The sequence below is a fragment of the Oryzias latipes genome, chromosome 24, assembly GCF_002234675.1.
Source record: "Oryzias latipes chromosome 24, ASM223467v1".
Taxonomy (NCBI): Eukaryota; Metazoa; Chordata; class Actinopteri; order Beloniformes; family Adrianichthyidae; genus Oryzias; species Oryzias latipes.
Genome location: NC_019882.2, coordinates 10,404,361 through 10,427,832, shown reverse-complemented (window position 1 = coordinate 10,427,832; position 23,472 = coordinate 10,404,361). Strand labels below are relative to the sequence as shown.

Below are 23,472 nucleotides of genomic sequence, written 5' to 3'. Positions count from 1 at the left end.
ATACAATTCAGTTATGCTTCTTCAATTCCATGTGTGGGTTTGTCTTTGAAGCAATTTCCAGTATTTTTACAGGCAATTTCTGTTCCTTCTTAATGGAACAGTTGACTATTTTATTAATAAACAATCTTTGCTACACAATGTTTGTAAAAAATTTTTTTGGGTACCCAGTAAATGTCCAAACAAAGGTTCTGCAGCTCTTTATTCCCCAAAATATTTCAAAACACAGCAACCATCCTCATGGGGTGGGGGGGTGGGGGGTTGTTCTTCTCATATGTCTCATATGCCAAGTGGGTCAAATGTTACGAAACATCGGCATTCTTCTGCCGCACACCCGGATCTTCCAGTGCTACGCGCCGACAGGTGTGAACAGCTTTAAACTGGATTTCACCTGCCGTGACAAGATGAATGGGGGGGGGGGGGGGGGGGGGGGGCCTCAGCTGCTGACTCACACAGGAAGCCGTGAAACGTCGAAAAAAAGGAAACATGGAGTCCTAAGAGTAGGAGTCACAGCGAGGCACAGCAGTGACTGGTGTTCTCAAAGGAGGACCTACTGAGGAGTCATCACACCGTTTCCATGGCGACCGTCTACAGCCTGGAGTAACGGCTACAACTCCCCAATACTTGGGTTGTCTCCATCCTATCGACATTTATTTGACCGATTGGGATTATTTCAGGATTTGTTTTACCTTAAACGTTTCAAACTTTATACAATTTTTTAAATGATATCCTTGTTTTTACATAAAGTTTTTTTAATAAACATGAAACATATGATTTAACGTGGAGACAAACTATTTTTTAGCAAATGTCCAAACATTTTAATAAATATCTTCTAAGTGATTAATTTAGTTTCAATCTACAAACATAAAACTTATTTGAATAACTTTCTTAAAATAAAAACTTACTGTATAATAAAAACAATGCAAACACATTTCAGACAATAAAACAAACATCAGAAGAGGCCATTTGTGTCACATTTTTCCTGTTTTAAAGGCTAAATTCTGGAACAATTCGTCCCTTAAGTCGGTCATTTTATTGGATATTCAATATTTGTTTTAACTTCATCAATAAATTATTAAACCTGAGAATAAGTACAAAAACAGCTTTTATGAAGATTGTTGATGAAAACCAATGTGATGTATTATTACGTCTTTCAGAGTAGATTAGAAAAGCGGAAAAAAATAATTTAACTTTGCTGCAACCTAAACATATAATTAGGATTTTTGGGAATCAAGAATCAGTTCCTGTCTGAATAATTTCATACATAATATTCATGAAAATAGTCTGTGCTTTAATTGCCATTTTCCATCACTTTTACTAAGTGCTTCTATTGGGTGTGTGGAAGTGGGCGGGGCTTACCTTGTGTGTAGGCGGCATCATCAGAGCCCATGCTGAGTCGCCGTGGTTCGTCCTGGTGCGGTGATAGTGGGTCCGACTGATGCTGGGGGTCGGGCTCCAGGAGGTGTTCTGATGAGAGGCTCAGCAGGTTGTTGGGCACTATAGTGGGGGACACCACTCCAGGGGACACGGCTGGGGGCTTGTTGGGAGACACTGTTATTTTGAAAGTGTACTTGGTGTTGGGCTGGGTCACCACGACGCGGGGGGAGGAAGCAGTGCCCCCACTTCCCACAGAAGCACGGGTCTTGGGTGGGTGGTGGTGAATGTAGGCAGGGCCCATGCTCACCTGGCCCCCAACATGAACCCCCTGGTTCATCATAGAAGAGTTTGCAGAGATGTAAACTGTGGGGGTGTTCCTTGACCCCCCTTCGTAGGTGTATATTTGCTGGGAGCGAGAGCCTGCTGATGTCACGATGGCGTCATCAGGGGGTGCGGCGGCTGTGTTTGGGGGGCTAGGAGAAATGTACACTGTGGGCTGACTGCGGCTCAGGCCCGGGCCTCCTATGGACAGAGGAGTGGTGGGGACAGAGGGCATCCCAGCTGAAGATGAAGAAGACGAGGGGCAGGAGGAAGAAGCAGAGGAGGAGCGGGGCCCACTGGTGGTCCGCAGAACGGTGGTGGAGCTGTTCCTCTGAGGAGACTCCAGTTTGATCTCAATCTGGTTCTTGCGCGGCCCAGTGGAGATGTTCTGGATGTTGTAATGGCTAGAGGAGGGGGAGGGGGAGCATGAGGAGACGCCAGAGGAGGAGGACTGGCTTCCAGAGGGGAAGTTGGAGGGCGCTTGGGGGTTGGTGGGGGAGCTGATGGGCATATAGACATGGGAGGTCTGTGAGGTATGAGAGGAGGAGGGCTGAGGAACAGACCACGAGCTGGAGAGTGAGGGGGGGTGGGAGATCTGGTAGATCTGCTGCTGGGGTTGAGAGGTGGGGCTGTACTGAGCCCGCCCCCCTTGTTGCTGGCTCTGCCGGATCCCACCAGGCTGGCTGACGTATATCCCACCGGGCTGGTTGACGGGCCGGATGTATATGGAGTTCCCCTGCGGGCTCCCCAGGACCGACGGTGGTGTGCCATGTATGTGCAAAGAGGTGGGGGTGTTGCGGCCTGTCTGGAGGTTGGGGCCCAGAGTCACGGTGATGGGATTGAAGCGTGGCATGTGTTGACCGCCAATTGCCCCTTTCGGTCCAGAGGGGTAGAGTCCAAGGTGCTGAGGGGGTTGGGGTTTCCGCGACGGCTCCATCACGCTGAACACATTGAGGGAGGGGTGGACCTGCACCGGGGCTGACTGAGGTTCCTGTGGGAAGAAGTCGCTGCTGGGGGCCTGGCCTCTGTGGAGGGGCCCTTCGCTCATGCTGTGAGCCAAAGCCCGGCTGCCGTTCATTCTTGGGCCGTCCCGAACCGGGGGCACCTGCACATTGTGAGTCTGAAAGCCCAGGCTCAGCTGGGTCATGTGATTAGGGAGCCTGGTCAAGACGGCGTCCTCTGGAAACCTGAGATTCCCTTCCTCGTTGTACAGGTAACCGGGACTGACCTGGGACAGGTACTCGCAGCACGCATCCAAATTGTTGTTGTTCTGTGAGAAAAGCAGAGAGGAAGGAAAGCTGCAGACAAACCTCAACGGAACCATCGCGCTTTTATCTGGACTGCCGACTGGCCTAGTAAACGCATCATCCACTCCCACCTGAACGTGAGCCGTACCTGCAGAACACACTGGGAGACGACACCTTCAGGGACTTCAGGGAACTTTTGCCGCAGGTCATGCAAAACCTGAATGTCAATCTGGTGGCTTCCCTGGGCCATTCGTCTGTTGCCAGCTCAGAACCGAGCGGTTTATTTTTGTTCAGCGCAGCGGAGCGTCAGTTCCGGCAGAACACCAACTTCATCTTAAACATCTTCTGAGCTGAAAAGACAGAACCAGCAACCAACAAAGTCTTTTAGCATTCATTTAAGTCTTTAAGCATTTTACAAGCACCTTCATATTTTGTTTTAGAGTCCAAACTAAACTTTTAACCGATCCGTGAGAGCAGACAGGAGCCCCCCCCTCCTTTAAGCAGCTTAATAAAAGAGCAGCAAAGGAAGGAAACCGCTTCTGAGAAACCCCTGACAAACAAACCATTTCCAGCTCATAATTTTCCGTGTTGGGAGGGGGGTTAAAAGCCCTGGGGCTGAAAGCAACCGTTTCCAAAGACACAGCAGCACCTGTGATCCTCCTGTGTGTGCTACACTGATGAGTCAAACCTATTCCTCTAAAGCAGTGCTTCTCAAATAGTGGGGCGCGCCCCCGGGGGGGGGCACGAAGCGATGCCAGGGGGGGCGCGCGGTGGTGGCGGTTTTAGGCACAGGTTTGTCCGGTGCGCAAATTTAACGTGGGGGCAGCGGTGACAGCGGCTCAGTGCTTGGAAAATAATCTGGTCCACTATTCGGTTCCTATTGTCTGTTCTGTCTGTCCGCGGCTGCGCGAGTGAGAACGAAAGGGGAGGGGTGGTGTGGGCCCTGTCTGCCAGGGGAATCGGGGCACGCGGACCACTGCTACCGCTGCCTGTTGCCCAAGATCACCGCTGCCCTTAGATTCCTAAGCTCATGCTAACAATGTCATTCTTTATGAACTATTGTAGACATTTTGATGACGTGTCTTTATTTTCCATCCATGTTTTCTTTGTCTGCCTGTGGTTTAGTTGGTGTCAGACAGACATAAAGACAGCAGGTAATGCAGGAAAACAGCTGCACTTTTATGAGATCAGAAATAAACAATCCGTCATTTAGAAAAAAAAAATCAGCACGTTTTTACCTATTTCTTCAGACTAAAAACGTTAAATCTATTGGTGCTGCTGTGTTAATGTTTCAGATCAATTTAGATTTAATATTATTTATTGATTGAATTATTTTTTTCAGCATCAAATGGTTCAGTTGGTCAAAATGTTTCTAGTTTAAATAAGGAATGACAGATTTTTTTTATTTCAGGTACTTTCAGCTTCTTTTCTGTTTTAGACTAGAACAGGGTTTCTGTGGCTAAATAAAGTTAATATTTGTTGAAAGTGGATTTATTTTGCTTTTTTCTTTTGTTAGTGTTAAAAGATACAATTTTAGGTATACAAATTTTATAGATACTGACCTGATGTATTGTCACCGCGCGAGTGTGTCTGTGTGTGTGTGTGTGTGGGGGGGGGGGGGGGTCAGGGGGGGCGCGAAACATTTTCTTTTCCTAGGGGGGGCCTGGCAAAAAATAATTGAGAAGCACTGCTCTAAAGTCACAACATCCACACTGGAAGCTTGTTCCTCAACAACAAAGACATGAATGAAAGAAAAAATAATCTTTTGGAGCAGCAACAAACTCAGAAAAGAACAGATTGGGATAGAAAAAGCAATATTTGGGTGCAGTTTGCTGAAGACACTTGGGACAGGCCACACAATCAATGAAAAAGTAGGTCAAGATGGTGGAAGAATATTCTGTTCTGAATTGGGTTGGTTTGGAAAGAAATAAAAGGATTTTATGTTGTGCTTTGTGGGGCTTTTCTTTGGAATTACCTTGGTATTTGACATAGTTTGGCTTGGGGGAGGGGGGTGACTTATGTGATTTTGTTTAAACAAATACCAACAACCACTAGAGGGCACTGTAGGTGTGTGCATCAGCATTTGTTACTGACAGCAACACAGAGAAGAAGCGCTGCTCAGTCTTCCACCATGGTTGGCAGAATTGTTCCAAAGAGACACAGAGGATGAAGAATAAAGCAAATTTAGTGATTTGAAGTGACTTGTTAAACTTTTGTTTTTGGTGCATTTTCATTACACTTATCATGCATATACATTTTTTTTTCAATTTCAGGATAAAATCCTCTTATGCTCAATATTCTTCATGTGTAACCAAATGATTCCTTTTTTTAAAAGGTTTGTATTTATAGTAAAATTAAAAGTAAAATTACACAATGTTTAACACCTTTCAGCCATAAATGATGCAGAATCCGGTTTATGAAGATCTGTAAAATTAAACTTAATACAGTGTACTACATAGTGTGTTTATCATTTTGGTAGAGCTGTCTGAATCTACAATCCCAATAGAGATTTCCCAGAATTCTCTATGAAAACCAGTGAGCATTGATGCTCACTAGATTGGCGTATTTGGACCACAATGCACTGCATTAGAACATTTTCTGCAAAACAATGTATTTTTTCAATAAACCACTACAATTTTTATTATTAGAACACAGATTTATAAAGTTCAGTAAACGCTCATATCGATTAAAAAAAAAAGAAAAAAAAAAGTAGTGAGCATGGTGTCCAAACTGCTTTTAGAATCCAGGACACTGCATAGTCCCGCACTGTCTAGTTTTTTAGTTGTTAGGGATTAGGGTGGGAATTTAGACTGAAGCCAAAATTACAGCTGACAGTGAAGACAGTCTTGTTTTTCCTTTGTATAGGATAGAGTTTAATTATGATATCAGAGATCCACAGTCAGGAATGAAAAAGGAGCTCACCACATCCTGTGATTAGGAGAAGAGCCATTTGTTTACCGTCAGCAGCTGAGGAACAGAAGCGGGGAGGCGCCTGACTTTTAGGAAGTGACACGTACGCCTCAACAGTGGAGCTTCCTCCGTATTTTGGAGATGCTCCATTTTTTTAAAGTTCCACAAGTGTCTCCTTCACATAACCCTGACTCAGTATTGAAACAAATTTTCATTCGGTAAAAACAAATCTTTAGGGACAGACGAGTGCAGGTTGGCCTTTTTATTTTTTCTTGAATCATTTTTGAATTCTCAAAAATAAATGTTGGAGACAAATAAGCAACATTTTCATCCTAAAAGGAAGTTGAAAACAAAATAAAAAGCAATGTCCTTCAGAACGTCAACAGATCAAGGAAAACTGCAAATGATCTTTGCAAATATTTTTCAAAAGTTTTTGTTTGACTAACAGAGAATTTGCTTAATCCAGATTATGGAAACAAAAATAAGAATGGCCACCGAAAACAATTTGCTTTTTTTAATCAGGAAACAAATGAAAAAGTGGGAAGAGTTCAGCTTTGACTTCCTAACAGCATGCAGATTCCCCCTTGAAAAATTATTAAAGAACCAACATTGATGGCAAAATGTAACCAACTCATCCAGTTCTGTTCTTTTCAAAAGTACCACTATCTTTTGAGAGCACATTAAAAAAAACTTACTGTGGTTAATTGTCCTCTACATTTGGGGATTTGTGGTAAATTAAACATAGAATGAGCAAGAAAATGAATGTAGCAGCCTTCTCTAATTTCATCTCTAGAGGTAGCGTGGTCTCTGCTGTTCCCTCGTTTACCATGGGAGTAACGTTCTAAAAATAACCCGCAATAGAAACAATCTTTATTTTTTACAATTCCTATAGCTATTTTAAGGCTGTTAAACCCCTCACTACACATTTTCCACATCTTTCTCTTTTGTTAAGTCTCTTAAAGTTTAAATCTTTGTAGAAAAATAAGTCCAGCATTTCAGTCACACTGAAAGAAATCAAAGATGTATGTGAATTTGGAAATCTGAATACATTCTGTGCAGCAGCCACAGCACAGAGGAGATCCACTGACAAGATCTATAGAGAATAAAAACCCTAATAGTGGAAGCTATCCACATCTTGTATGATCAAATCTGCCACCCTGAACACAAATCCAGGCGAGTGAAACGCCTTCAAAAAGCTGGAAAACATCTGTCAACCTGTCAGAGTGAGAACAGAGATAAATCAGTTAGCAGAGTGGGGTTTTCTGCTCCAACATGCTGAGGGTGTAAATAAACCGCACAAACAGGACAAACAGAGCTGAGCTGTTTTTAACTGAACCCAACTGCTGAGACGCAAAACTGCAGATGTTAGAAGTTGACCCCCCCAAGCTGTGAACTTAACAAGGTTAAACTGCGAGGGATGCTTCCAGGGGGCTTCTCCTCCTGATGCAGCCAAACTGTCGGCACAGTGAGGACGTTAGTGGTGGGTTAGTCCGGAACAGTCTCTGGTGACACTCTGTGGTGACATATAAGGCAACTGATTCTAAAAGCCTCCACCAGAAACCCTGTTTGAGATCCATTTGTCCCTCAAAGGCTTCCTTAAGCCTGCGGCTGTGAGCTGGTTCGGCTTCTCAAACACATGTCAGTGATTTCAAGATTTTGAGATCTTCCGCTTTCAGATTGAAGTTCCAGATCCATCCAACATGCACACAAGCTTCATAAACTGATCTCAATTTGACTTTCTACAAACATCAGAATGCACACGTCCAACTCTTCCAACTTTTGGCACAACACGCTGTTCTCTAACAAAGTGACTAACCATAAAAAATCCAAAGTGTCTGAACCATGAATGGACCTCTAAAAGTTCTGGTTTTGGCTGAACAAGCTGTACTGAAAGAAAACATGACAGCTTCTTGCAGTACCTCTGTGTTTTACTAAAAAACTATTCTTGATTGCTTCTGCTTAAAAGCCATATTTTTATGATATAATCCCTGAAGCAGAACCGTTTTACGATGTTCCATAATTTTATCTGAAAGTCAAATAACCCTCCCATTTACTGAGCTGCAGTTTTCCTCTGCAGCTTAAGGAGTCGTGTTCCTGAGATGAAAGCATTCAGATGTCAGATAGCTGGCAGATACACAGCTGGATGGCATATTTGGCTCGTCTCCAGGGAAACTGGATTTCAGACCAACCCTAATAAACCTGAACAGAGCAGCAAAGGGACCGTTGCAGAACATTGTTCTCAGCAAATGTTTCAAATTTAAAATCCCAAACTAAGCTAGGTATTGATTATCTATGAAGCTAACGACCCTTGTGGCAGCTCAAAGGTGTGGCTCGCTTGTTTTGTGGCTTCCAGACAACGAAGGTGCGCATCTCTTTGCTGCGTACGGTCACAGAACTGCAGCAGGCAGCTCTGGAAGAGGGCTGGTTCTGGCTTTTCCCTGGAGGCGATGGAGGAAAAAGCCCCAAGGCAGAAGTGATAAAGACAAAGCGTCCTTTGCTGAGCTGTTCTTTACTGGGCCAAAGCAGAGACCCACAGATCCACACTCAAGCAAGACGGCTGCCATGCTCCGTCAATGGACTCATTCATTGCAGAGTCAGCGAGTCCCAATGCCTTCAAATCCCTTCAAGCCTTCATAAAACCTATTGTGAGCAGGAGCTTTGGACAAATACATCAGCCTCACTCTACAGATCCCCCCCCCCCCAACTACACACATAATGTACTGAAGGGCACAAATGACAACTGGATGAAAAAGTGAGGAAGCTTGTGAGGAATAAATCTGCGACAAAGTTTTTCAAACTGCCAAAAATGTCAAGTGAAGGACCGTCGAGTGTCTGACTTTTTGTTTCCTGGACAAACTCTCCATAAAAGCCTAAATCAAAGCCTTCCTCAAGACATTTCCTCACCTCTCCTCCCACAGAGCGGGAGGGAGGACTGACTCTGAAGATCCTCGTCTGTCCTGCAGGGCTGAAGCTAAACATCACTATATTAGCATTGCACTAAAATAAATTAAGGCCAACCTTAAAGTCCCACTCCGGTCATCTTTTGATCTATTGCAAAAACCGTTCAAGAAATTTTAGCCAAATTTTTAGCCAATATCAAAAAACCCATGACATTTTCTATGTCTTGGTTTCTGCAGGAGTTCTTCAGAAATTCACCTCTGAGTTGTGAGCGGGACTGTTGGCGCAGAGCCCCCCCCATTCACAAATAACTGAGAACTCTTCGCTTATACTCTCTCTCCCGCTAGCTTACAGCTCCTCACACCACCAACCTAATATTACTGATGCAAGAAAAAAAGCTAGCAATATCGGAGCTATTCTGCCTTTCAGTTTTGAGGCCGACACCAGCTCAGACCAGAAAAACAAAGACGAACATGGATCTAGTCACCGAGCAGGGAGCTTGTGGGCCGCTCAGCACATTTTTTACATCACAAATGTGATCTTTTTCATCTTTTTAGTCCTCCACCGCATCCACCTCCAACACATGCTGAAAACCAAAATCAAGAGAACACAGAGCTTCAGACAAAAGCCTCCCCAGTTCCTCCTTTTCATCTGAAAGCTCTGCTGGTTCTGCAGAACACCAACTAATTGGATGTGCAGAACCCACACTGCACTTCACGAGGTCTGCCAGGCTTGCAGCTAACCCAGAGCTGAGCTGTGGTGTGGGAGTGTTTGTGCAGGAAATCAAATATTGTTCAGCACTGCAGCCTGCAGATGGCTGATTGGAAGCAGGCTAAAGCAGCACCCACCCCCAGGTTGACCACACCTCTCCTGTGGGAAACTGGAAGATGGTAGAAAACGGGGAAAGGCTGCTTTTCTGCGACATCAACCGCTTACCCAGTGTTTTGTTTTTCTAGCAGAAACTGAGTGAGAGGTCAAAAGGAGCACCACACACTGCTGGAGAAGGAACTGAGGATCAAACGGCTTAGTTCACCCTGACCTCCCTCCTCCTCCTGTTTGTGTCAAGGAGCTGGACAGAGGAGAGGAGGAGGACAAAGTTTCAGTGGAAAGTAAGGCTGAGCTCATTAAGCAGCTCCTGGAAGCAGAAACCAGTGTTGCACAACAGAAATGCACGGTGGCAAAACCAAGTGCAATAACCGATTTACAGAAGAGGAAGCACTCACACCAGGTAATCTGTACGGAGTCGCAGCTCGTTTGAACATCTGACTATGAGAACAGGACTCAGTCAGTGTGACATCACCCACAGAAAACGGCCTCCTTCAACCAAATGAAGTCAATTCAGGCGCCACTTTTTCGGTTACATACGCCGGCATTTTGGAACCATTGATTGGTCCAAATCGGTCCGAGTCATCATTTCTATGGCAACCACTCTCACCAATCAGAATGGAGCTTAGAGCAGGCTCGGGAGAACATGGCGTTTACACTTTTTCTCTCTCCACAAGAACAACCATAATACTGAATAAAATATGCATTATTTTCCTCATATGCACAACTGTTTTGTTTCTCTCATTGGTTGGAGCAAAAAAAAAAAAAAAAAAGAAAAGTGGCAATCTATTGACAGCTTTTGAAAACTCATAAAAGGGAAACAATGATACCAGAGTACAGTTCATCCTCAACATCTAAAATCGTGTTTATGTGTCATATTTAATCAATATGATAATGATGTGATAAAAATGCATGTAGCTCAAAAGAAACATGTTCCATTTGGGGCTGGTTAACAAAATCTCCAATTTACCAATTAAAGCAATTGTAATCTTTCCAAACAAAAAAACAACTTTTTGTTAATTTAAATATGTATAAGTTCTGATTTTGCAGATGAAAGTTTCTACTTTGTTCAGGCAAGTTTCTAATTGTGCAAAAACTACTTTTATGACTAAACAAATTTGGTTTTGAAGATAAAAATGTAACTGTAAACCTTAACCAAAATGATCCTGATCACACATTTTAGGTGACTTAATAAAGTTGAATTTTATTTTTATGCTAGCAGCAGATCAATACATTTATGTCACTTCACTACAGAGGAGCACTGATGAGCTGACTTTATTTATACCAAAAAATGAAAAGAAATACATATTGAAAAAAATTGAACATATTTGAAAAATAAACTGTTCAACTTTGGCAGACACGTTACCTGCAGCAATTCTGAATAGCCCCTATACTAACATCATTGCTACAGAAAGCTTGCTAAGTGATAGACAACAACAATAAAGAGTCACCACGAGACACTAAACCTGCCAATAAGAAATATTCAGGTGTGCAAAGTTTACAGGTCTGTTCCTGGACGGAAGATGATTTACTGCTGCATTAGACGCACATGTCCATGAGTCAGAGGAGAAAACACGCCTGGTTCTGAGTAACACACAAACACAGCGAGACATTCACAAACGCAGCTTCAGAGACACGCCCTGTTGCCCTCATTTGAGGCCCGCAGAAGAACCCAAATGTGAGCCGACAGAAACGAGGAGCTCCGGCTCTAGTGAGACAGGAAACCATAGGACGGAAACACAATCACTTACTATTACAACAGACACACTCACTGCAGGATGGTCACTGTGGAAAACCTGCTTAAGAAACTTCCTTTAGAGGCTTAAGGTAAATGCCATGTCTATCGGGGGCCTTAGCACTGACATGAGTAAGCATCTCGCACATCTCAATGTTAGTGGCATCGTTTGCTGACACAATGTTTGAAAAGAGGAACAAAAAGTACTTTTAACCCGAATAACAGCTGTGGACACAAAAAAAGTGACACATCAGGAAACTGCTGGATAAGAACCACAGCTGCCACGTCACATGACCTTCTCACATACATGAAAAGCTAATACCAAAACACAAACGTGACATTAATAAGCCTCTATGTCTTTGAACAAAGCACAAATCTGACCTCTGTTAAATACAGTTAACCTTCACCCTGCAGTTACAGATTTTGGCAGTAGGAGGTACTGCAGCCCCCTCAGAACCCCAACAAGGAGGGGGCAACAATCTGCTCTTTTCACTACAGGAGGAAAGAAAACAATCTGGACCTCCCTGACAAGGTAGTGTGTGTGTGTGTGTGTGTGTGGGGGGGGGGGGGGGGGGGGGCTGTGATCCCTTTTATGAAAGTTCAAGACAATGCCTAGCTCTTTTTGTCGGCAAATATTCCAGGAGGAACCCCAACTTTGAACATGGATCCAAAGAACAGGACTCAAACAAAGATGCAACATCACAGACCCTTCCCCCCTCGGCTTAACATTTGCAAGACGTGAGAGCTGGAAACCAAAAACCTCAACATGAAAAACCAAATCTGTAACCCACCATTTTCCTACTTTATCATGCTGGGAGACTGCTTTAGAATCAAAATTGGCATTCAAAGAAACAATAATGTACTGTAGACTGCAGCTAAGTGAACATCATCAGAAGCCTTACTCAACAAATTAGATCAAAACATTTTTTTAGCAATTTACTGACCAGATTCTCTGTATTTGGCTATTTTCAATAGGTTTTTAACTCCTCTTTATTGTGAAAGCTTACCTAAACTCTAGCTTGAGTTCAACTTTGGCCCATCAGGTTTTCTTGGAAGTAAACTGTGATGGGGTTCATTACAGTATGAATGCATCTGGACAATTTGATAACCAAAGAGAGAAAGAGACTGAAGCGCTGTACCTTTCTAATTTAGGAAACTATGTAAGGAAAAAAGAAAAGCCACTGATAGTGTATATGAAAAGCACCAACCACAATGTAGCTAGAAATACCTTGTTGGTTAAGTAGTGTGAAAAAGAAGTAAAGCAAATTATCACTGAGCTTTTTAACCCTTTAACACAAGACTTTTAGAATAACAGGGAGTATATGACTTTATGACTTGTTTATAGAAAAACAACTCCAGTTTTATAGAACATAAAACAAAGAGATTTGCTCGCAAATGAAGATTTATGTAAACGAGACAAACTGAATGCAGTGTGTACGGGAGACACAGCACAGAGGAGGATAACTGACAACGTCAACAGCCAATCGGGAGGCAAAACACAGTGAGCTGTAAAAAAAAAAAAAAAAAAGGTTGAAAAATTGCACAGACAAAAAAATCCCGGAAGCAGTGAGACCACAAAAGGTGAACAATGATTTAGTGAGGGATCACTGTACTGGGGTTGTAAATGCATACAACCTTGCTCATTTTACCGTAACCTTTGTTAAAATTAAGTAATAGTCACACCGCACACTTTGAATTTCTCTCTTCATTTGAAGCTGCTGGTGTGGTTTAGTTACTTTCTGATTCTAAAACAGTCCGATCATAACCTTGCGTTAAAAAAATTTTTTTTTGAAAGGTGGTGCTCCCTGCTGGAAACGATAAATACAGCGCATCATTACAAAGAAACACAATTGACTTTTTTCTCTTTACTATTGTTAAACGACGATAAAACATTGTTCCCATCCACAGAGAGAAGACGTGTTATTTTTTGGAAATTATTCTCAAGTAAAAGCAAAGAACAACCCAAGTCGGAGAACTTTCTCAGACATGTCACCAAAACACTCATTTCAGCTCAACACTGATGTAGAAACTGAGAGCAAACCTAAGTGAAATAAACCACAGAACACAGAGTACTAATATCCATTCTTATCAGTCAGTAGATATCTGCTGACATCTACTGCAAACATCTAAATACCTGGTTGGAGGTCTAGTGCTTTAACTGTGCCCAGTCCTTAAGATAAAACTGTGCACAAAAAAAGCCATAAATACCAGACATAACTTCCATGTCAGTGCCGTTCTTCAGCCGCACCTTCACAATAGAAAATCTTCATCTCCAACACCCAAAGTCTTCCTCAGGATTTCAACAACACACTCACAAATATTAGGCAGCCACAACTTCCTCAAAAACAAACTTTAGTCTAATAAAGATTGCGGTGGGGAAAACTAATCCATGTGATCCATCACAGCCTCAACCTTGACCCGCTGAAGCTCAGCAGTGTCATGCAGAGAAGGAACAGGTTGAACCTTCAGTGTGTAAGAATCCCACTGAAAGCAGAAAGGATTCAGTCCACCTGTAGTCTGGTCATTTTTAGGGGAGCTGCTGGGTCTGAAAAAAACTTCTCATCACACACCAGATCACAATCTCAATGGATGTTGCTGCAGATCCCTGTCACATTGTGTGAAGTTATAAAATACAAGCAGAAGAGCAAATCTGAAGAAACAAAGAAAACAAACATTTTAAACAATCAGAGCAACGGTCTGTTTGTTGAGGTGGCCCTTCTAAACGTCAGCAACCTAAACAGTAAATCCATCCTCAGGTGTTGAGGTTATAATTTACAAGACTAATTAGAAGACACAGCAGCATGTCACACAATCTTCACTTTACGGCCATTTCTCACCTGAACCAGGTAATAAGATGGACAAAAAAAAACCTTAACCCTAACCCTAAAAGGCAGCCCTTAGAAATGCTTTTTTTAACCTCCTTCTGGGTTTGCTTAAGGTATGTTTCCGAAAAAGGCGTGAAGGCATACATACACTATACCATATCTTTGTAATTTCCTGTCATCTTCAAAACCTTAATTTGTGGTTGTTTCCAAATACATTCACTACTCCCCACTTAGTGTTCTAGACAGGGCGTTTGCCATTTTGTAAGGGTGTCCGAATCTACAATTCCAAAATCCACTGCCTTGGAAATTTCCCATAAGTCTCTGCAAAAAAGTCATGTGCATTGATGCTTGCTAGATTAGCGAATACAGACCATGATGCACTGTGTTTGAACCATTTGTCTTTTTTTTTTAAATGTCTTTAAATTATATATTTTTAAATCATCCCAGTTTTTATGATCAAAATACAGTGGATTCATAAAATAGTCTTCATATAATGTTTATTTTTATTCAGGTTTTACTTCAGTCAATGGATGATGTCATATTTGTTGTTTAAAAAAAAAAAAAGTTGTGAGAATGTGTCGGAATTTTGTTAAAATGCAAGGCACTAGATAGGCCCACACTACATAGTCTTTTAGAATTGAGTGAGCAGTGAGAGAATTTGGACATAGCCCGTCTTTTCTTCACAAACATGAAGGTACATAGGCCCATAACATTAGGTTTGCTAATATAACAACTAAAAAAACATTCCTGCTGTTCCCCATTTGTACTCGATGAGGAAGAAGACACATAATGCTACTTTGGGATTTCGTGTCTTCCTTCACCTGCATTTTCTTTACAAATGCAAAGATGCAAAACAACAGAGTACACATATAGGCTCTACTGGGAGAGCTCTATGTGGGATTGGGAACTCCTCAACAATCGGTGATTTGTTTACCACAGAGTACAGAAAAATCCTGCTAGTTCTGCCTGGACGGGCACCAACAGGCGGACCCAGGAAGGTGCTAGAACAAGCCTGACTCAATCAAAGCCCCCACCACAGTCATCCAGAAGAGAACCAGAGGTACCCCATTCCTCAGAGGTAGGCATTTTACAGATAACTTCACATGTACAGGTTGGAGAAACCCAAACCAGCAGAAGACCATTGAATCTTACATGCAAACGGTTTACTTAGATGGATAAAACATTGGTATTATTAAAGAGATGCAGCATTATTTCTGTTCTGTGTCTTTGTACTTTACTTTTTATACTTCACGGGAAGTAAAATTTGCTCAGTGGAGATATCCAGTCTTTTCAAAAATAAGTGAAAAGTTTAAACCTGATTTTAAAAATCCCCTAGAAATACGACTTCATGGAAAACCTCAAAGGCAGATCTGCACCACAACAAACAGTGATGTTTGTTTGATGGAAGCAGCCGTCCACACATGGCCTCTCAACAACACAGCTGTTGGGACAGGAATATGGTTCCTACATTGCTCTGGATCAAAGCCCATCACTAAAACAAGTGAATCCAAAACCTCAGAGAGCCTTATGACCACTAGGCTCTTTGAGAGGACAGAGCAACACCAACCCTCTTTCTAAAGAATGAAGAGACGCCCTCCTACACGATAGCAACAGCAAGATAAGACGTGCAACGCAGGGAGAGAACCTGCTAACTCAAATGCAGAAAACAGATTAGACTTTCAGCTGGAGAGCAGACAGCAGAAGACCCGACTCCTAAACAAACTGTTTACTTTCCAGATGAACAAAAGGAATTATGGTCTCTGACAGTCAAGGCTCCATTAACTGTTATCAATATCTGCCTACATTAGCATAAAAAGGTAAATGTCTGCTTCAACAATACAGCCAAGATGACCTTGAATGCATCACGACACCTGCAACAGACTAACATGTTAGCCGTGATGTGAAAACACGTTCAGTTAGCTTTACAAAGATAAACCCTCCAAGTCACTACCTCCTTCACACCACTTCAATTATACCTGCAGACCCAACATTTACTCAGTTCCTGTTGTTTAGAGTTCTGCCTCTCTGCTAAGCACTGCACGAGTTTAGCAGGAGTGCACAAAGCTAACGTAAAGACCTCAAGCTACTGGTCTGCACAGAGATTTAAGTTTAAAGCTAATCTACTTCAGAGAAAACCCAAGTTTTTCACAACAAGATGAGCCACATTATTAGACGCTGAGGTACAAAAATGAAAAATTCTTTGGTTGATTGAGTTTGTTTCTCTTTACTTTAATAACTGAGCTGAACTGAAACAAAGTGTGAGCATTGAAGAGGAATAAATGTAGTCAATTAAAACTAGCCCTAAACATTAAATCAAATCAGCCTGTGCAATATGAGTATTGCAAAAGATGATATAAACTGTTACCTTAAATATTTATACACGTGCTAATATCATAGCAGCTTGAAGTATTTAAGAATCAAAAAGAGCCATTAATCCAATTGACCAATCGAATGGAGCCCTTTTATATTAGATCCTCGCCTCCCATGTAGACACCGTATTTTCCACACCATAGGGTGAACCATCAATGGTCAAGTACTTATGTTTACATAAAGAGCACCAATCTATTTAGAAAATTAAGTGACACAAAAGAGTCAGAAATGGTTACATCAGTCAGACTTTAATAACTGCGTTCCCATCAACTCTACAACTTGTTTGTAACACGCTACACCTTAGGCACGTTAGAGCATTAGCATATTTTCAATACCTGTAACTCTCAACCTTGTTTGCAACACGTAAGAAGACTTTGCGTATTTACAATAACACCAAACCGTTTATATTTACCTATATATATATATAATCCTTAAATACTAATCCATATATAAGGCGCTCCGTCCTTTTTTTTTTTAACAAAGGCTTTTAGGTGTGCCTTTATGTGCAAAAAAATTTTTTTAAATTGTTACAGTTACATAGAAATGTTGAATAAGTTGTTTTTTGTTTTGGTAATGGTTCATATATCGCAAACTAAATCTTCACAGCAATAATAATCACAATTATATCATAATCTGGGTGAATACTCGATTCTGATTGGCTGCTGGGTGTACATTAAGTAAGGGTTACTGGCCGACGAAGTATGCATTATCACTTTTTAACACACGCCGTGGAAGTCTGAACCGTCTGACGCGAAGTGGAGGACGGTTGCTTCCGCAAAAAGTGCGTTAAAAAGTGATAATGCATACTTCAAATGCCATTAACCTGCTTATACTATGGTCACTTACAAAAGGAATAGATAGTAACCAGTTTTTAGACCTTAATTCTTGTTTTTTTCCAACTTGCCCGATTGCTTTTCTCACAAAAAGCGAACTATTTGTTACGTGGTGCGGCGTGGCACATAAATAGTTCGCATCGTGCCGCACCACCACTGCAGTCAAGATTCGCCGATTTAAAGCGTTATATATATGCTGGTCTTTCCGATGGGTTGAATAAAGCATCAGTTCAGAGAGAAAGTTTTTAATGGACACCCAACAGCCAATCAGAATCGAGTATTCTCCTGGACCATGGTATAAAAAGTGATGTACCACAGTGATAACCGCACGGTGAAAAAAGAAGTTCCGGTCAACTAGCTTAAATGTTCTATATCACTGCGCCGGCTTCTTTAAATGAACCTTTTGCTTTATCATTTGGACAAAAACAAGCGGTAAGAGGTGAACTTTCTCTCTGAACTGATGCTTTATTCAACCCATCGGAAAGATCAGCATATATACATCGCCGAATCTTGACTGCAGCGGTGGTGCGGCGCAACGTATCAAATTGTCCGCTTTTTGTGAGAAAAGCGATCCAAATAGGGGAAAAAAAACAAGAATTAAGGACTAAAAACTGGTTAATATTTATTGCTTTTGTAAGTGACCATGGTATAAGCGGGTTAATGGCCTTCAAAGTGTGCATTATCACTTTGCGTCGGACGGTTCAGGCTTCCACGGCGTGAGTTAAAAAGTAATAATGTACACTTCGTCGGCTATTATATATGGCACATCACAAGTTTTCCCCACGCCTTTCACCCCTAAACTACACTGTCTTCATGTTTTGCTAATATGGTCTGGGGGTAAATTCTGAAGTAGAATTTACTTTAGTAGAATTTAATTCAGTATCATATTGAGACTTAAATATTGAATATTGGTGTGGTGTCAGCTAATAACCTGGTTAAAAAAATCAGCATTGGCAAAAATCCAAAACTAACTTCAAAGAAGGGCCGAGAAGCTAAAAGAAAAAAAAAAGGACTGGAGAAGGAGGTTCATAATAAAAGCTGAAGCTGAGGAGACCCATGAGCAGCACATAATGGAAGCCTCCATGTGTAGAGGAGTCGACAGGGGGAGGGGGCTCCCTTCCTGACAGCCACAGCCTGCAGAAAGGGGGGAGGGTGAAACAACACCGGCCTCTTCCTGCGTCTGCAGCGGGGCATGTGATGGATCTTTAACTTCCACCTCCTCCACTCTCTGGGAGCGCTGCAGGCCTTACAAGGCCGACACTTGACATGTATGGAGGGGCAGGCTCTTGCAGCTCTGCAGCCTTAAAGATGAGCTGATGCTCAAACACAGAATTCACTTTCCTGGCTTTAGTCCACTCTGCACCGCCGATCCAAACAGCCATCCAAGCCCACTTGCATGCAGCAATTATCTTCCCCCTTCTGTGGGGGAAAACACCACACACCCTCCTCCATTCACTGGCTGCTGATAAGTTGTTGTGCAAACTGCAGATGATAAATCAGGAAACAGGTTTGACAGGAAAGAAGAGTGAAGAGCTGGCACAATCCTCGCAACAACACGCCACAAGCTGAGTTTGTTGTAGAAGATGTCAAACACGAGCGTTGAGGCCCAAATGTTTACTGCACAGAAGCAGGCGCTACATGTTGGAAACATTCTTCACCTCCATGAATGAGCAAACATGTGAGCTGTTTGTGACGAAGCGCTGCAAAAAAAAAAAAAAAAATCCTGACCTAGCACATATCATGGGAGCTGCACGCTCACTGCTGAGCCTCCAAGAGCAGCGGAGGGGCCCAGCCCCCTGGCAACATGTTTGCCCCGCTGCAGGCACACATGGTTTCAGTTAGAGCCCTGCACCTATAAACACTTGGCCACGGCAGCTCATTGGTCAGGAAGTGCAGCACTGACTGCGAGTCAAGACAGGCACAAGCTGCTAATGAATGACATACAGCACAGAGTCCAACTGTGACAACACAGTTTACACTGATGGTGTTTGGAGGCGCCAAGGAGTTCTTAAGGAGCTGTGAATAAACTCATCCCATTTAAAATAACACTTCTTGAAGGGGGGGCTCTCACCCCGGGGTTGCTGACAAAATCACAACAAAATAATAATAAAGATTCAATAACCAAAGGTGCATTAGACTACCAACCAAACTTTCTTCGTTCAACATTGTGCTGCGTTAATCCTTTGGGTCCCAACGCCTCCACAGAGTCGCAGAGGCAAATCAGAGCTACAACACTACTTAAAAGACTTCTAAAAGCTCAAACTATGCCACGTTATTAAATTTTATTTTATTTTTTAATCACCGACTTGATGATTTTATGGTTACTTACATTTATGGTGTAGGTCTAAAACCCTAGGAATTTTTTTTTAAATCAAATAAAAAATCAATTTGAACAACAAATTCTCTTAATTTCACAATTTTATTGATTTCAAAGTTAACACTTAAGTACCTTAACATAATTTAGATTTTTATAACATCAATGTTTTCAAGTTGTGTGGCACACACACATGGAAGGCCAGATTTGACCTCCAGCACAGAGGTCTGCTTTTCTGCCAGCCTGACAACCTGCCTTCTTAAGAAATTCAGTGTTTTTAATATGCAGGATGTGCGCTGACCAAATCAAAATCACCTAACTTTATTTATGTTGCCATATCAGCTAAATTACTTTAGTTTAGTTGGACTGCCCCACCACTAATCTGTCCAAAATGTCTTTAAATGACCATTTAAAATCTTTTCCACCTGAAAGATAAAGCCAGAACTGTTGTATCAAAAAGTTAACTGAATTGGGCTCAGTAATCCATATTTACTTCCAAAACCAATATTGACTGAGCTGCTAACATCCTAATCCTATCAGATGCCTATTACAGCCATCTGTACCTGATAATTCAGAGAGCATCGTCCATATCTGCATCAGAACATTTTTTCTACAGTTCCTATTTTCTTTTTGCTCCCAATTAGATGAAGAAAGCTAGTACCGGTATATTCTAAGGCACGTGTTTGTCTGAAGAAAAGCTTTATGGGGGAAGACCAAAAAAATGTAACTTATGAGGTTTAAAAGAGCAACATGTTATTAAGGAGTCCATGACCCTGCTCCTCACCCTTCTGCGCACAAACACTTACCACGCGATCAGGGTATTGCGCTGATGGCAATGGATAGATGAATAAATAGGTCAATAATGTTTCTATGTGGGGTCAGTTTAGTTGAACTGTTCCGCCGGTAAACTGCCCAAGATGACTTAAAATAAATGACATTTTCGGATGTCCAGCTCATGTTGGTCCATAACTCTAGAGCCGTACAGTTTTAAGCATTTCAGGCTAAAAACTACGGCTGGATAACTCCAATACTGCTTGCTGTTTTTGTTGCACCACTAATATTAGGCTGGCAGTGTGAGGGGCTGTAAGCTAGCAGGAGACCGTGTAAAAAGAAGCAGAGATGGGCTTACTCTGCACCAACAGTCATGTTGATGTGCAATATTTGCTAAAAAATTGTGGCCATTCGCTGATTTCTCCAACCATGATCAGCCGAGGGAGTGGTTTTAACTGAAACCATACCCCTTTAACTTTTTTCATTCATCATTTCATCATCTGAACAATGACATCCAGCAGTTTTTTTTAGAAGTTCACCATAGATATATTTTTTAAATCAATGTTCCTATCATCTCACGTTCCCAACAAATATAATGTTGGTGGCCTGTGACACCACATGCACAACCTCTATTACCTACCAGCACTTGATAGGGCTTCAGTCGTTTCAGAAAAGACAACCAAAAATCTCTTTGCCTACAGTATTAAGAAGATATGTAACATAAGCACAACAACACTATCGCAGTCCGCCTTCATGTTTTGTGGAGCCTGAACAGCTACACCCAATTTGGTTCTGCAGCAGGGAATGAACTGGTACCCAAAGGCCACCTGGAGGGGTTGCATGAAGTAACAATTGGGGAATATAGACGGAACAAAAACAGACCTTCATTGTGCCTTTATTGCACAAAGGCTGCATAAAAAACAAAAGAAGCACGACCTGAACAAGAAGTGGTTACCTCCGCACTGTCGAACTGCAGCCTGAGCCCACATTCTGCAGTTTGACTGCATAGTCAAACCACTTCAACTCATCATGCACACACAGGTAGATTCTAAAATTGGAGTGGACCTGAGAAAATGTCACAAAATATCAAAAGATATCAGGAAGCAGAAACAGATACAGATCAGATGTATCCTGAAACCATGGCTGCATGAAAGAACAAGATGTCCTTTAAGAGAGGTAAGATCCATCTCCAGTATTTATCATTTGGCACCAAATCTTCTACATCTCAGGTATCGCTCTCTTGACATCCAAATAAAATTACTACTGCTGCAAACAGACAAACAAACATTGATCGTTGTTCAATCAGGGAAGACGGCCAAGTCACACTTTTACAACCTTGGCCAAAACATGTGCAACAACGATGTTTAGAAACTTCAATGTGACCACTTCAGTCTTCTGCTATGATTTTGATGCATCCGCTCTGTATTTTAAAACCAAGCGAGTTTGAGATTATAACAAGAGGCTTCAATCCCATAATTTAGCTTGGTTTAAAGGGGTTGCTCCTCTTCACAACAGGACGTGGAAGCTACATCAAATTTTTTTTCAGCAATGTCCGCAAACCATGAAGACTTGTCAAGCTGCCAATACCAGTTATCAAAACACAACTTTTGACTTGTTTGTGTCTCCAAAATTGTTTAATTCAATGCAAAGTGAAACACGCTACCCCTCTTTGTAACCCCATACCTGCTTTTCTTGAATATTAGAAAAGTGGGTATGGAGCAAGAAAATGCAAAGCAGCTTCTTGAGGTTTCTCCTAGCAACCACTCTTGTTCAAACACGTTTAACTAAATAATTAACAAGAAAGTGGAGTAAGCTTAGTTGTTTTTTTGTTGTTGTTTGTTTGTGGTCTTCTGCTGGGTAGTACTCAGTTTCACTGTGGATGACAAAACATGTTTTTTGGTTTGTTTTTTAATTTGTATTAGCTGTGGCAGCTCAGTGACCTTGGACTTGTGTTGCCAAAATGACATGTAGCAAGTCAGACCCAAATCAAATAACGCACTATTCAACCTATAGTTATGAGCGAATAGAAAACGCAATGGCGGACCAAGCTTGATCCAGAGAAATTGTTCCACGGGATGGGCAGAATGGGCAATACGTGGTCCTACTCTATGTAGAAGATCATCAAACTTGTCGACTGACATGCCAAAGTACCTGGAGTCCAGTTGGCCATGTAGTAAAATACCGATTTCTTACATTAGAGAACAGAATTCGCCTCAGCATTGCCTGGTGCTCTTAAGAAGACGAAGATACCACTTCCTCCTCTGCCTCATCGTGTACCTGCACGTGTATGAGCAAGATGTCGTCCATGTTGAAAACACCAAACTACAGAAAACGCCACAGACAATCTTAAAAGGTATAAAAGGCACGCAGAAGTTCTTCGCTAGCTAACCCGGCCAACCTTATGAACTAGACTGCATAATTGCGGTGGAGGCGCGATACAAATGATGCCATAGTAGGCGATTTCTGTAAACAGGGATAAGGAAGTTTAGAGGAAAAACAACGTCACCACTTGGTGGGCGTGGCCAAGTCAATTTATTCATGTGGCAGATATCCCCTGAAAGAAAAACCTTTTCCAGCCAAACTCGTGGAAAAAATCTGTCATAGTAGAAACTTGGAATGAATATATATATATATATATATATATATATATATATATATATATATATATATATATATATATATATATATATATATATATATATATATATATATATATATAAAGACAGGACATTTTTAAACATATAACATGTGTATATTTTAAACATATAACCTGTGTTGACACGTGATTAAACGGATTTTCTACTACAACACTTTTTGAATAATATGTAATATAGTTATCTACAAATCACTGTATAAATTACTAAGGTACAATGTGATAAAACAATCACAACTTCGGGACTAGGAGATAAAGTTGAAATTAAACGGTTTAAACTGCGTTCTTTTACCAGGGGGGGTGCAGTGGAAATAGTGGCCCGGCTAAAACAGCCCCCCAGCGGTCCGCCGCCGCCTCACTTTGCGGTAACTAGCGGTTTAAAACGGTACCCAGAGT

General features: G+C 41.8%; 1 protein-coding gene across 2 annotated transcripts in view; it reads right to left on the bottom strand.

Moving 5' to 3' along the window:
- Positions 1 to 23,472, bottom strand: part of tab2 (TGF-beta activated kinase 1/MAP3K7 binding protein 2) — a 28,102-nt gene that overhangs the window by 4,050 nt on the left and 580 nt on the right. For both annotated transcript variants that reach the window (XM_020714459.2, XM_011491665.3), the window contains exons 2-3: positions 3,091 to 3,292; positions 1,357 to 2,965 (exon numbers count right to left, since the gene is read on the bottom strand). In XM_020714459.2, coding sequence (XP_020570118.1) covers positions 1,357 to 2,965; positions 3,091 to 3,192 — 1,711 coding nt within the window. In that variant the 5' untranslated portion in view covers positions 3,193 to 3,292. The remainder of the gene's footprint in view (positions 1 to 1,356; positions 2,966 to 3,090; positions 3,293 to 23,472) is intronic.